The following is a 13,741-nucleotide window of genomic DNA, read 5'->3' on the forward strand; positions in this document are numbered from 1 at the left end:
CGATATTATATAGTTAATTTCAACCCATAACATATTATGCCTTGTGCATTTAGTCTTCAAAATATATCAATCGATTCAATGTTAAACACTTCAATCAAAAGTGTTTATTTCAAATTTTTTTATTCCTTTATTTTATTTTTTGTTTATTTTTGTTTTTATTCTGCCTTTTTTACAAAAACTAAAAAGAAATGAATTTGGTGCAGAAAGCTTATAAGTAAACGATAAAATAACAGTCCCATATATATCAAAAATAGCCCAAAAAAAATTAAGAAATTTGGTAAAGAAAAAATTAACACATACCTGAATATGAATCCAACTTTCCACTTTGAAGAGCTAATAAATAAATCTGAATTAATCATACTCTTCTGACAAACTACAAATTAATCTTTGTGTGGTATATAAAGGTGGAGTCTTAATTAAGAAAGCAATTAAAAGGAAAGCACTTTATCTACATAAACAAAAAGGAAATTTATTTCTGTACTTAATAATAAAGATATGGTCCCTAAACCCAGTACAAACATTTACAAAACTGTATACACCAGCCATGGTTCTGGATTGACTATGTGATCCTATAATCAAGTCAGTAACCGAGTAACTTTAAACAAATAAAATCCCACATATGCTGAGCTTTTTTTTTTTTTTTTTTTTTTTTGTTACGTAGAACTCTGTACTCAAAAAAATATAAAATTCATTCATATTTAACATGCCAGACAATATTTTTATTGTGGACATACCTAAAATTCAAAGTAACTGAAAGATTTAATTAACAGATTCCTTCAACTTTACATAATGAATATTTTGTACAGCAAAGAATTGGGTTAAATTATTTTTTCTTAAAGTATTCAACATGTTAAAAAATTATTCAATGAATTATTTAGCTTGGAGGGATACATAACATTCTTTATAATTTACAGAGTTAAAAAAAAAAAAAAAACACCATTACTTATTAAATAATAATTTTTAATTATTGCAGCTAAAATAACAGGTTACTTATTGACAACTTGCCATACGAACTTGGCCTAAATACAAAACCCTTGCACACTGGCCATGATCAATCATATGTCCACTAAGTTATATGATTGGTTCTTTCATAATTTAAAATTAATTTAATTCTAGTTAATGCTATAAATCTAGTTTCTTGCCAAGACCTCTCAAATAGTAGTAGTAGTGGCATGTGATGCAAGAACAATTCCTTCTAAATGTTTGTCCAGTTCCTCCTTAAATTTATTTAACCTATCAACTTCCACAACGACAGATGGAAGTTTGTTCCAGCAATTAACCACCCGCTGGCTAAAGGCAAATTTCCGCCCATCTATTCTACATCTGTCTTTCCTCAATTTAAATTTATGGCCCCTTAAGGTTTGTAATCTGAACAAGTGGAAGAATCCCATCAGAATTCAGTGTGCTCAATGCATTTAAGGCCTTATACACCTCAATCAGATCACCTCACAGGTGCCTAGTCTCCAGCCGCTGCAATTTGCAGAACTTAAGCCTCTCTTGGTAAGAGGATCCTTTCATTCCCCTCAACAATCTTGTTGCCCTACTCTGTACATTCATTCCCCTCAACAATCTTGTTGCCCTTCTCTGTACACTCAAGCAAATCTACCTCCTTCCTAAAATGAGGCCTCCAGACCTGTATGCAGTACTCAAGGGGTGGCCTGACCATTGTCTTATACAGAGGGACAATCACCTCTTTTCCCTGCTAGCAAAATTCATGTATATCATTGACAAAACCCCATGACCTGCCCTGGCAGCCTGTCTGCATTGCTCAGAAAACTACATATCTGACTGCACAATTACTCCCAGGTTTTTTTCATTTCCTACCACCTTAAGTGTAGTACCATACAGTTGGTACGTTTCTCTGGGGTTACTTCTACCCATATGGAGTACTTTGCATTTGTCAATGTTAAACTTCAGATGCCACTTCTCAGCCCATCTGCCCAAATTTTCTAGATTCTGTTGCAGTAGCACACTGCCTTTACTGTCATTAACAACCCTGTCAACCTTTGTATCATCTGCAAACTTTGACACTAAGCCCGATATACCTTCATCAATATCATTGATAAATATACAAAACAACAGTGGACCCAACACCAAACAATGTGGGACTCCACTTTGTGGACATTAGTCCACAAAAAAGCAGCACCCATTGATTACCATCCTCCGTCTTCTCCAACTCAACCATCCTTTTATCCATTGTAGCAACTTACCCTTAATACCATTCTGCTCCAATTTGTACATTAGTCTTTTATGCGCATGTGTCAAAAGCTTTCCTGAATTCCAAGTATATGATATCAAAATTATTTTTTGCATCCAGTTCCTTTGTAACCACATAATATCCAAATGATTGTCTTTGTAGCGCTACACACATTTAGGGTAAGATCATGGACAAATATTCAAGAATGATTCTAATAACATACAACAGATTGTGTCCAAGTTATTCTACAATCAGTTTTTTTGTAACTTCCTCATAATATCTAACTAGATCAGTCAGGCAAGGTCATCCTTTAAAATCATGCTGTGATGACTCTTATAATATTACTATCTAGATGACCCTACACTGCTTTAATCACAGCTTCCATAATTTTTCCTGCTGAATGAAGCTAGATATATCCATAGTTATTCAATCACTCTAGAACTACAGAGGTGTGGTTCTAAAATGATCAAAACTTTCTCTTCTCTCAAGTACAAAGTACTATTTATATACTGGAGAGACATCTGCACACACATCTTCTGGAACATCACCCAAGTATAGAGATGCCTTCATTATTACAACTAAGGGTTTAATGATCTCCTTAACTACTTCTTTCAGTATAAGAAGATTAATCTCATTGGTTTATTAGTCTCTGTTCACTTTTAAACTTGACAATTTCTCTTCCTTTTTAAAAGATAAAACAGTTAATATCATCTAGAACACCCCTAAACATTTCTCATTTAGTATTTATATCCCTTACAAATTTAATTTATTCCTACTGAATGAAATTCAAGGGTCATCAAACACCAACATACCTACCTCCATCACTGCTTATAAAAATGATATTTGATGTGATCTTGAAATAATCAAGATCATACCAGGTTAGGGGCTTCATTTCACTGAAGTGAAGAAGTATTGATACTCCAGCACCATCATAATCATATTTTGCTTGAATAGGTAAGCATAATCGTTGTCTATTAACACATTTGCTGCCTTGCTGCACATCTGCTTCCTAAATGTAAGGGTGAAAGATCCTGTTCAATGTGCTATAATGTTTGAAATACTGACAAAAAAAAAAAAAAAAAAAACCCGACGTTCTGACACCCCAGCATTCTGAAAATTTGTACTTAATGGTTGAAAATTAAAAGTTTGAAATTCATTGCTAAAAGCAAACACTTACTTTTGTGCTAAGCTGTAAAACAGAACAAAAAAAAAATAAAAAAATAAAAAAATCTGTGCCAAGTCTATAAACAAAAGTCAAGCATTACTGCAAAGCATTCAATCGGTGTGCCAGTACTGAATAGCTGTTAATTTCATGTGCCTTTACATTTACAGCAATTGTTAGTTGACTGAACGTTTGCATTATGATACATGCAGCTTTGATTGTTGAACACTGGGTACATTTTAAACGCAGATATGCATTGCAGAATATCGCTCTGGTGCCATTTTAAGCATATATGCATAAATGGCAGAAAACATGTTAAGAATTAACTATAAATTGTGTTATAATATTTCAAGATAATATTAATTAGTTCTGTGCATACTGTTTTATTTTAATTTGTCTTTGTAAAGTAATTTCATAACTTTGTTTTAACTTGGAGAATGTATTTTGTATTCAACATGCATGAGTTTATGTTAATTAATAGAATCACCCTTATGCATTGGGGATACGTTTGCACTCTTCCAATCCAACGAAATCTCCCCTGAGTACAGTGATGCTCTCATAATTAGCCTCAATGGTTCAATGCACTCACTTGCCACCTCCCTTAAAATTACAAGGTATATGCCATCAACCCCAGGATGCCTTACTTGCCTGTAGGCTCGAAAGTTTTTTCATTAAATAATCATGTGAAATTTCAATACCATTAACTAGATTAATGTAATTAATCTGTAATTAATGATATCAAATCACACACCATCCCTTCTGTTTGCTCTATCCTTCCTAAATACATTGTACATACCATACTGAAACTCATCATCCCCTATTTCCGGATGGCACCACATTTCTGTGAACTTCTTTTTAAACTTCTCCCATAATTACTCATTGGCATAGAGGGTTTTTCTCCTGTAAATATCAATGCAAAGTAACTGTTCGGCTCATCTGCAATGTCAGCTGGGGTGTCTAATACTACCTACATTCATTACATAAGGGTCTGATTTGATTTGCCCTTCTGTTCTTTGCATTTATTTATGTGAAGAATTCCTTATCCCCCACTCTTTGCCAGCAATTTCTCATATAATGCCATTGCCTGCCTTACCTTTTCTGTGGCACTATGACAGTTCACTCTGCAGCTGTACTTTTTATTGCTGTGTAACCTTTCCATGCCACCTTTTTTCTGACAAGTAATCTGGCAACTTTATTATTCCAACTTGGAGTCCACATTCTGTAGTATTTTTAATACCTCATTTGAGGGCTTCTGTGATTAATGCTTTAAATGCATACCATAATTCAATTGTATTTGCTCTCTGTGAGATATCTGCCAGTTAACAGAGGCCATGTAGCATCTTATGCCATCGTATTTCCTTTCTTGAAATTATAACCCATTCCTTTGCCTTTAACTACTGCTGCCTCACTCTTCATCGTCCACCGTAGGATTCTGTGATTACTTCCTGCTACTGGTTCTTATACTGTCAGCCCTATTTTGTCATTTGGTTCATGGGTGATGATCACGTCTAGAATATTCTTTTCCCTAGTACTTTTCCTGACATGTTCATACAAATAATAATCATCTAGTTGATTTAAAAATTTTGTCGCCCACGTCGAGCTTCCTTCCCATTTGATCCAATCAATTAGAGGCAAATTAAAATCACCCATAATAATACATTCACACTTACTTGCCCATTCCATTTGCATGTAGAGGCTGTCATCATAATCTTCAATCACCTGACATGTATATTACTCCCACTCTCGTTATATCTTTGCTTCCAACTATCTCATACCATACAGATGCTACAGTATCATGCAAAACTGTCTGAATTCTGGAAGGCTTTCATTACCCTCAGGCTGCTTTGATAAGCAGCATGATACCACCACCACTTCTGTTTGCCATATCCTTTCTAAATACATTGTACATACCGTTCTGAAACTCATCGTCCCCCTATTTCTGGGTGGCACCACATTTCTGTAAGCTCTATTATGTCAGAGTTACTTGTCCTAAGGTAATTCTGTTCAAATTTGCAGTTCGAATTCACTCATTTTATTGATGCCACTTCTGATTTTATTGATGTCTATTACTGTATAGACAATTAAGACTTAGTGTTCTTGTACAGTTAACTACCCTGATTTGATTTGATTTGATTTTTATGGTGCAAGGGTGACTAAGGCCATGATGTACCAAGTCCAGTATTTAAAAAGAATATGACAGAGGTAACTTAAAAATGATATATCAGTATATTCAAATGATTAAAAGACAATAACTACCCTGACAGAGCCCTTGAATTTATTTAAACTTGCTTCCCTGACATCAGCTCATTAGAAATGTTTCTACTCTCAGAACATCTTGCTAATATGATCTGTTGCGGTAAAAAACAAGGACTCTTCAGGTATGTACAAGCGTTACTTTGACCAATATCATCAGCTAAACGCATATCTATATTACCCTTCGCCACCAAAATTAGCAGTTTCCCCGAGCCATTAAGGTATCTCAATAATACTGGCAAAAACTCTTGCCCTCCCTTTGTTTAAATGTATCACAACTATATAAAACAGATTCCATCTACCTACAAGTGTGGGCCAAGCTGATAAAAATTTCTCTCCAAAAGCCTTGTGGAGTCCTTCAAGGCTTGAGTTAATCCACAAGGCTTTCGACATACAATCCTTCCTCTCATGATGGGCAGAACTGCAGACAAACAGACATTCTGAATTAATTCGTAGCATTTCTTCAACATTGTCCTATATTTATGTAACAAATCATCAGATCGTGTGTGCTTAATATCATTAATCACCCATAACAATAATAATATTTCTCTTTATACCCCCCCCCCCCCTTAAAATCTGACAATCTGTTGGTGACATCATTAATTGTTGCTGCCAGCAGACATACCTCAGTTCTAGTTCACCTAACCTTATTACAAAAAATATTTCCCATTTCCCTGTCAATGGAGTCTCTTAAAAGAACTAAGTCCTTCTGAAGCAGAGCAGTTTGCACTTGGTTATTCTGTTCTGGGGCCTGAATCGGGAGTGCATCGCTTGGTAGGTTACTAGAGCCTTGAGTCGCTGATGAGCACTCAGTTACATTATTCTCGAGGGCAAGCACCTGTTTTTTCAGTGACTCAAATTTTTCTGGCAATGCACCAAATTTTAACTTTACATCGGTATACTCCATGCAATGGTGACAAAGAAAAAAAATCGGCAGATGAGCTATGATTATCCACTAGGTCGACCTTGAAATACACGCCACAGGTTCCGCAAAGGATGAAATCATGATTCACCCAGAAAAAGGCCATTGGCTATTTCCGTATGAGTCATGATACCCTCTGACGAAGTATTCAAGGTGGATCTTGCCACAACCATTGTTATATTTACTGCCCTGTAATTTTATGAGTAGTCTGGATGACTTCTGTTACGTGTGTGGAGAAGTCACGTTAGCTTCAAGAAAGCATCCCTTAACGAGCCATAAAAAATGCCTACTTCTTGTACTTTGGGTGTAAAGTAGGTGACGAGGGCAAGAACTGGGCTCCACACATATGCTTCACTACCTGTTCATCAAAACTCGTGTGGATGAATTGAAAGGGAGCCAACAAATCGTGTCAGAGAGTGTTACCTCTGTATGGTGCCTCCTATTAGAACAGGGATGACAACGAAGAAAAAGTGGACAGTGACATACCCAAATATACTGTCTGCAATTCGTCCTGTGCCTCACAGTGAAGAACCTAAACCACCCAACCATTTTTCTGTACACTCTGATGCAGATGAAGACACTGATGAACATCAACTTGATACACATGAAGAAGTACAGCAGCCATCTATGTCAAGGAATCCACCATTTTGTCTAAACCTTTATCCTTCTGAACTACATAAGATCATAGAAAGTGAGTTTAATGACCCCAACAGAAATCTCGAACTGTGGAAGAATAAGGCACAGCTTTTGGCCTCGTGGCTCTTCTAGATTATTCTGTGAAAGCGACAACATTTCATAATCGAAATAAGACTATGATAAATTCTATTAAACAGAAGGTGAACTCACTGTTTGTAAGGACATTGATGGTTTAATGGCAGCAACGAACATGAGGCACGTTCCCAAAGAATGGTGACTATTTATAGAAGCTTCTAAGGTTAGCCTAAAGGCTGTGTTATTACACAATGGAAATATGCTGCCTTCAATACCTCTTACGTATGCCGTACAGCCTTCAATACCTCTTACGTATGCCATACACAAAAGAGAAACATATGCAAACACGGATAACATCTGCTTAGGTGTACACTATCAGAAGTATGAGTGGCAGATATGTAGCGATTGAAAGGTAATCACCATTTTATTAGGACTATAAAAGAGTTACGCTAAGTATTGGTGCATTCTCTGCAAGTGGAATAGTTATGCCAAGGATATGCACTACGAGAAGAGGAGTTGGCCTCAATGAAAACCATTAACACCTGGAATGAAGAATGTAGCATTTGAACCTCTGGTAGATCCAAATAAAGTTTTGCTTCCACCATTCGGCATAAAACTGGGGCTCATGAAAAATTTCGTGAAGGCTTTGGAAGTGAATGGTCCTGCATTGACATACTTGCAAGAGAAATTCCCAAGCCTTAGTACAGAGAAGATTAAGGCAGGCATTTTCATTGGTCCACAAACAAGGCAACTTTTCAAAGATTAACAGTTCAGTTCGAAAGAGTCTTTAGTGATAGTGAGAAACCAGCGTGGAAAGAATTTCGAAACGTTTCAACTGGTTTTCTAGGAAATGTTAAAGCTGGCAACTACAGGCAGCTTGTGGAAGATCTCATTACTTCTTAGGCAAAATTAGGGTGCAACATGTCATTGAAGATGCATTTCTTGCACTCACATCTAGATTTCTTCCCTCCAAACTGTGGTGCCACCAGCGATGAACATAGTGAGCACTTCCATCCTCTGCAGTGATGGAACAAAGATACAAAAGCAAATGGAGTGCCACCATGTTAGTTGATTATTGTTGGATGGTGAAAAGGGATGCTCCTGACGGTGAACAGAAGAGAAAGGCAAAAAGTTCCCGTGTTTGATATAGGTACGTTCGTAGCTACATGTTACTGCCATATAAATATAAAATAGCTTGTATAAATATAAAAAACTTTTTTCAAAATCAAGAGCCAGTCTGTCATTTAAGCACTATTTCTGTGTTTAGCCCCAAAATCTATTAAGTACTCTTACTTTCATGCCCATAACAAGATATGACCCAAATTTTGTTGTTTAGTGTTACTGTACTTCGGAAGTCATAATCTATGTAATAATTATGTATGTACAGGCAACCCCCGTATAACACAGTACTTCTACAACATGGTTTCGATCTAACACTATTGATAAATTGCGGCAATCCTCGCACAACACGGTACTTATATAATACGGTTTCGCTCTAACACAGTTTGAGAATTGCGAGAAATTTCGCATAACACGGTATTTTTGAGCTTTTGTGCTGGGAAAACCCTGCTATTATTTTAGATGTAATTTTCAATGTTTCCATTCCTTTTTGTGAATTCCTGCTATTGACTCACTAGTCATTATCACCGTCATGATACTTTCCCAAAGCACATTTCTGGAGATCACTACCATAAAACAATAAAAACAATTTGCAGTTTCCAGTTTATTGGTCTTTTCTGTTAGTGTAATCAATTATAAACGAGAAGTAAACCCGATCTTCTTGCATTTGCTATAGTACTGACAGCTGGAATTCTGTGGGTTTTCACGTTATTATGATGAAATGTGTTTCCCCTTCCATGAAATATTCAATCATATAAAAAAACATATATAAATTTTCAGAAATTCATTACTCCGTATCGTGTTCTTTGGTATTAATTGCTTATCATTTTTACTGTTTTAAATTTTACAACAAAAAAAAAAAAAAAAAGAAAAAAGTCAGTGAACAGAAATATCAATTAGTATGTACATATTACCACACGTATCAATTAATCTATGTATGTAAGCGTAAATTTATTTTTATTTTGCTAACTGGAAAATATTCTTCCGATTTTCACGTATCATTTAAAGTGGGGGTCCACTATATTTTGTTGGGAGATCCCTGGGTTAGGTTCTGTGCTATTGAACTTGTGCTTGTTTGAGACTATAAAAAATAATTGTGACTTCGAAGAGTGCAGTTTGTGAATTTTAAAGAGAGCAGAAGGTACACGATATCTAGATGCTGCAGACAAGATTGTGCTTAGCAGCGACTGTCCTTAGCAGGAAGAAAATTAAATGAACATACATTATCTTACATATAAGTACCACAGTTTGTAAGGTAAGGCATTTGTTCAGTTATTACTACTATAAAAATTTAAGTTTCTGATAGTTATATAAAAAAATGGCGTATTTTTGTTAGCTTTTGGAACATAACCTTCCTTTTTTGTACTGGTTCTTAGTCCCGTATAACAAGGTTTCGCATTACAAGAGATTTTATAGGAACCAAACTACTGTGTTATACGAAGGCTACCTGTACTGCCTAAAAATTATATAAACATATAATTAAAGTTTGCAGGTAAATTATCATTATTATTATATATTTTTTTGTTTTGTTAGTTGTTGGTGCATCGGCTTCTGTGGCCATAATGCACCTCCCAAAGTTTTGCATTTTGTACTCTGATCCAAGCTCGAGGCAGGATTCGAACTCGTGACCTTTGGGTTGTCAGGCGGGCACCTCACCCACCCGGCTAGCAGGTAAATTATGTATATACTTGAAGTATTAATGTATCAATGTAAGACAACTCCATAAATATAGAGAAACTCCTGAAGTTTTTTTGTGTCATTATTGGAAATAACTGGGAGCAAGAATGGACAAGGCAAAATTTAACAAAAATTTCATTCTATTTCAGTAATCAAAGTAACCTTCAAGGATCTTTCCCTGTGAATGAAAAGTGCTTACCTGATATTCTAGCAGCTTCGAGTAACTGCCAAATGCCATTAGCAGCAATAACAATATCTGAAATTAAGCAAAATTTTTTTAAAAAAATTAAATGTGGTAGTGTAATATCACACAGAACAAAAAAGGAAAAAAAAAAAAAAAATTTTATATCTGTGAAAAACTATACTAAAAATTAAGATACTGGATTTTTGATTAAATAAAAGATTTAGTCAAGTTGAATTTTCAAGCAAATGAATTCAGAGTGGAAGTAGCACAATAGCAGAAGTGAAGAAACAAACTGGGAGTTAATTATTTTAATTAGTAGGTTATAACTTCACCACTCAAAGGTGAAGTTGTAAACTATTACATGCATATTTTAAGAAATGCAACTTATAAAAACATGCTATTACCAGAAATTATATCCCATACAATTCCTCATGATGCTTAAATGAGAACTCTTCCTTCCAGCAGTTGACTAGCATTCTACTGTACCCAAAACCAGTAGGAAAACTTTTAATTATAAGTTCACCACACACTGATTCCAATTCCTACTCTACTGAAGTTGGCCAGCAGAAATAAAATTGGAAAATCCTTTTAAATACTGCAGAGTTCAGCAATTACTTAAATAAAAATTTATTTCAGTAAATAAATTTATAAAAATTTATTTACTGAAATAAAAATTTATTTCAGCTTTTCATGTGTAGATAGTGTATTTTAATAAGTTGCATCTATTAACTTATGAAATGTTCAAATTCATAATAATAATGGACAAGTTCTGAAAGTGTTACCAGTGGCAAAATTTTTAAGGAGAAAAAATAGATAGGAATATAGTTGTGTTAAATACATGTTTCCCTGTTCAATGCTCAACAAAAGAAACAAAAGCATAAGTGAACTTGTAAAACAAATTAATCATGCATGTTCTCAAAATTTTCATTCATTAATTCATTCTACTACTGAATTAATAAGCAATCATCTGGCTTCAAAAGATATTTGTTTTCTACAAAGAGGCATGCCAGTCTATTTATTGGCAAGCTCATTCTATTCCCCGAACAAAAGTTGAGAACACCTGTTTAGTTAAAGTTATTTTAACAAATTTATGGATATTTATAAAAAAAAAATATATTGAAAATTCAGATGGTATAGCAATAATCTCATCACATTATAGTAAGCTGTAGTTCATCATGCATTCTATAAACCTGCTTTCTTCAGATCATAATGGAAAGTGTCACATGATCAAAAAAAGTCAAAATGAGCCCAGTTGTTCACAGGAGCACACATCAACTGGCACCATATTTTGTGTCTTTTCTGTACAAGGTTGGCATGGAACCTAAAGTTTTATAATGGCCTATTATTTTTTATAGTTTTGCTCTAACATTTGCTTTCAAATATGAAATGTTTGAAATTTGCAACTTTGTTTGACATCTTTTCAAATATCTAATGGCAATTAACCATTAACACAGATAATTTTTGTCATCACAAGTTGACAATTCAAATGTCTTGCGCTCTAATTTTTTTTTTTTTTTTTTTTTTTTTTTATGAAAAACCCCAAACACAAGAGGTATTAGAACCTATAATACCTTGCTTTGGTTGGAGGTTGAGAAGACGAACGAAGATATTTGTTGAATTAGAGTTTGAACTTCTGTAGACTGCAATTTTCAGGAAATACTTATGAAAGAAGGTTGTTCCAGAAAATGGCAGTTGAATGAATTAACGAGGAAGATGAAAAGTTGGTTCTGTGAGTCTGAAGTTGGACAGTAAATGGATGTTGGCTGGTGACGGCACGTGTTCGGACTGTTTTGAAAGAGAGAGCAGGAATTATAGAAGCCAATTCAGAATAACAGCGCCCATGGAAGTATATGTAGAAAAGGCATGCAGCAGAAACAGTACATCTATGAGACAGCGAGTGGAGAGACTCTGTTAGAGAGGAATCATGAATTAACCTAACTGTCCCCCTTCCGAATGGAATCTAGAAGCCTGAGAGAGGTTTTGGAGGCACCGCCCAGATGTGGGAACAATATTCCACGGTAGGGCGGATTTGCAATTTGTACAGAGTGAACAGCTGTTTGGAAGAAAAGAAACGCAAAGAGTGAAAGAGAAAACAAAGTTTTTTAGATGCAGAGGAAGCAATATTTGTAATGTGCTTGTGCCAAGAGAGAGATTAGAAGTTAGGGTAATCCCCAAAAGAAATATATCATCTTCCCTAAAAATCGGAGTGTCACCAAAGATAAGCATAGGAGCATAAGAATCCTTTTTGCGAGATATAATACAAGACTGAGTTTTAGAACGATTGAAATCAACTAAGTTGTCTTTGCCCCACTGGAGAATTACCTGGAGATTGGCATTTAAGGAATTGGTAGCAGATATTTGAGAAGTTGAAGCTGATTGAGCAGGGCAAAGTTTCTAAAAATGGAAAGTGGAATGCAATGTGCTACCATTGGTAAAACTACAGATAGGATTTCCAGTCAATGGAAAAAGGTCATTAATATACAAAAGAAAGTGTGGGGGGACACCAGCATAAATGGAGAAGTTAGAAGACAGAGCCATATACCATCACCCTCAGTGAGCGATCAGAGAGAAAACTGGATAACCAATTACAAAAAACAGTTGGCAAACCATAAGATGGAAGCTTGTTTAGAAAACCTTTATGCTAAACACGATCAAAATCCTTTGAGAGGTTAAGAGCAATTGCTTGTGTTTAACCAAACTTTTCCATTGAATCTGTCCATAAATCGGTAACATAAGCCAGAATATCACCGGTGGATCGACACTGATGGAATCCATACTGGCAATCGTTGATCAGACAAAAGGTGTCTAGGTAGTTAAAGAGTTGGCGGTTAATTGATTTCTCCATTACTTTAGAATGAGTAAAAGTAATTGCAATGGGACGATAATTGGATGGGAGGGATTTGTCACCCTTTTTAGGAACTGGGATATGAGCAAATTTCGAAGCAGAAGGAAAAACACCTATGTAATAAGAAAGTGAAAAAAAGGCGGCAAAGAACAGGAGTAACTTCGGGAGCACAGGTTTTGAGAACAAGTGGAGAAATACCATCAGGACCTGTAGCTTTCTTAGCATCAAGATTCGTCAAAATCCTTCTGACATCCTTTTGATGGAAGACCACAGGAGGCATTGAATGGAGCTTGTTGGGAATGGTGGGAGGTGTTTTACCAAGATCATTAATACATGAATTGGAAGAAAAATGGGATGCTAGCAGGTCAGCTTTATCTTTGTCTGAAGTGACAACAGAACCAACTGGTTTTGACAGATGTGGGAGCAGAGATGGGCAAAAATTGCAGCCAATAGCTTTGGCAAGAGACCAGAATGTTCGAATACCATTAGGACAAGAAGCAAGTTTTCTGCTCTTAGCCTGTTCAAAATCTAGTTTGGACTGATTAATGACTGCTTTACAATTGTTGCAAGCTTTGGTGTAGGCAGAAAATGAAACTGAAGAATTGGAAACAAGCCAATTATGATATGCAACATTCTTCTCTTAAACATCCTGAGCACATTTATTGGAAAAC

The 13,741-nt window shown here is 35.5% G+C and overlaps 1 protein-coding gene across 1 annotated transcript in view; it reads right to left on the minus strand.

The window, feature by feature from the left end:
* The window catches only part of LOC150085996 (two pore channel protein 1-like), a 312,161-nt gene that overhangs the window by 127,107 nt on the left and 171,313 nt on the right, over positions 1–13,741 (minus strand). Inside the window, exons 14-15 of the mRNA XM_090374763.1 lie at positions 10,241–10,297; positions 301–333 (exon numbers count right to left, since the gene is read on the minus strand). Coding sequence (XP_090230889.1) covers positions 301–333; positions 10,241–10,297 — 90 coding nt within the window. The remainder of the gene's footprint in view (positions 1–300; positions 334–10,240; positions 10,298–13,741) is intronic.

The sequence above is a fragment of the Mastigoproctus giganteus genome, chromosome 5, assembly GCF_048544385.1.
Source record: "Mastigoproctus giganteus isolate SK-2022 chromosome 5, ASM4854438v1, whole genome shotgun sequence".
NCBI lineage: Eukaryota > Metazoa > Arthropoda > Arachnida > Uropygi > Thelyphonidae > Mastigoproctus > Mastigoproctus giganteus.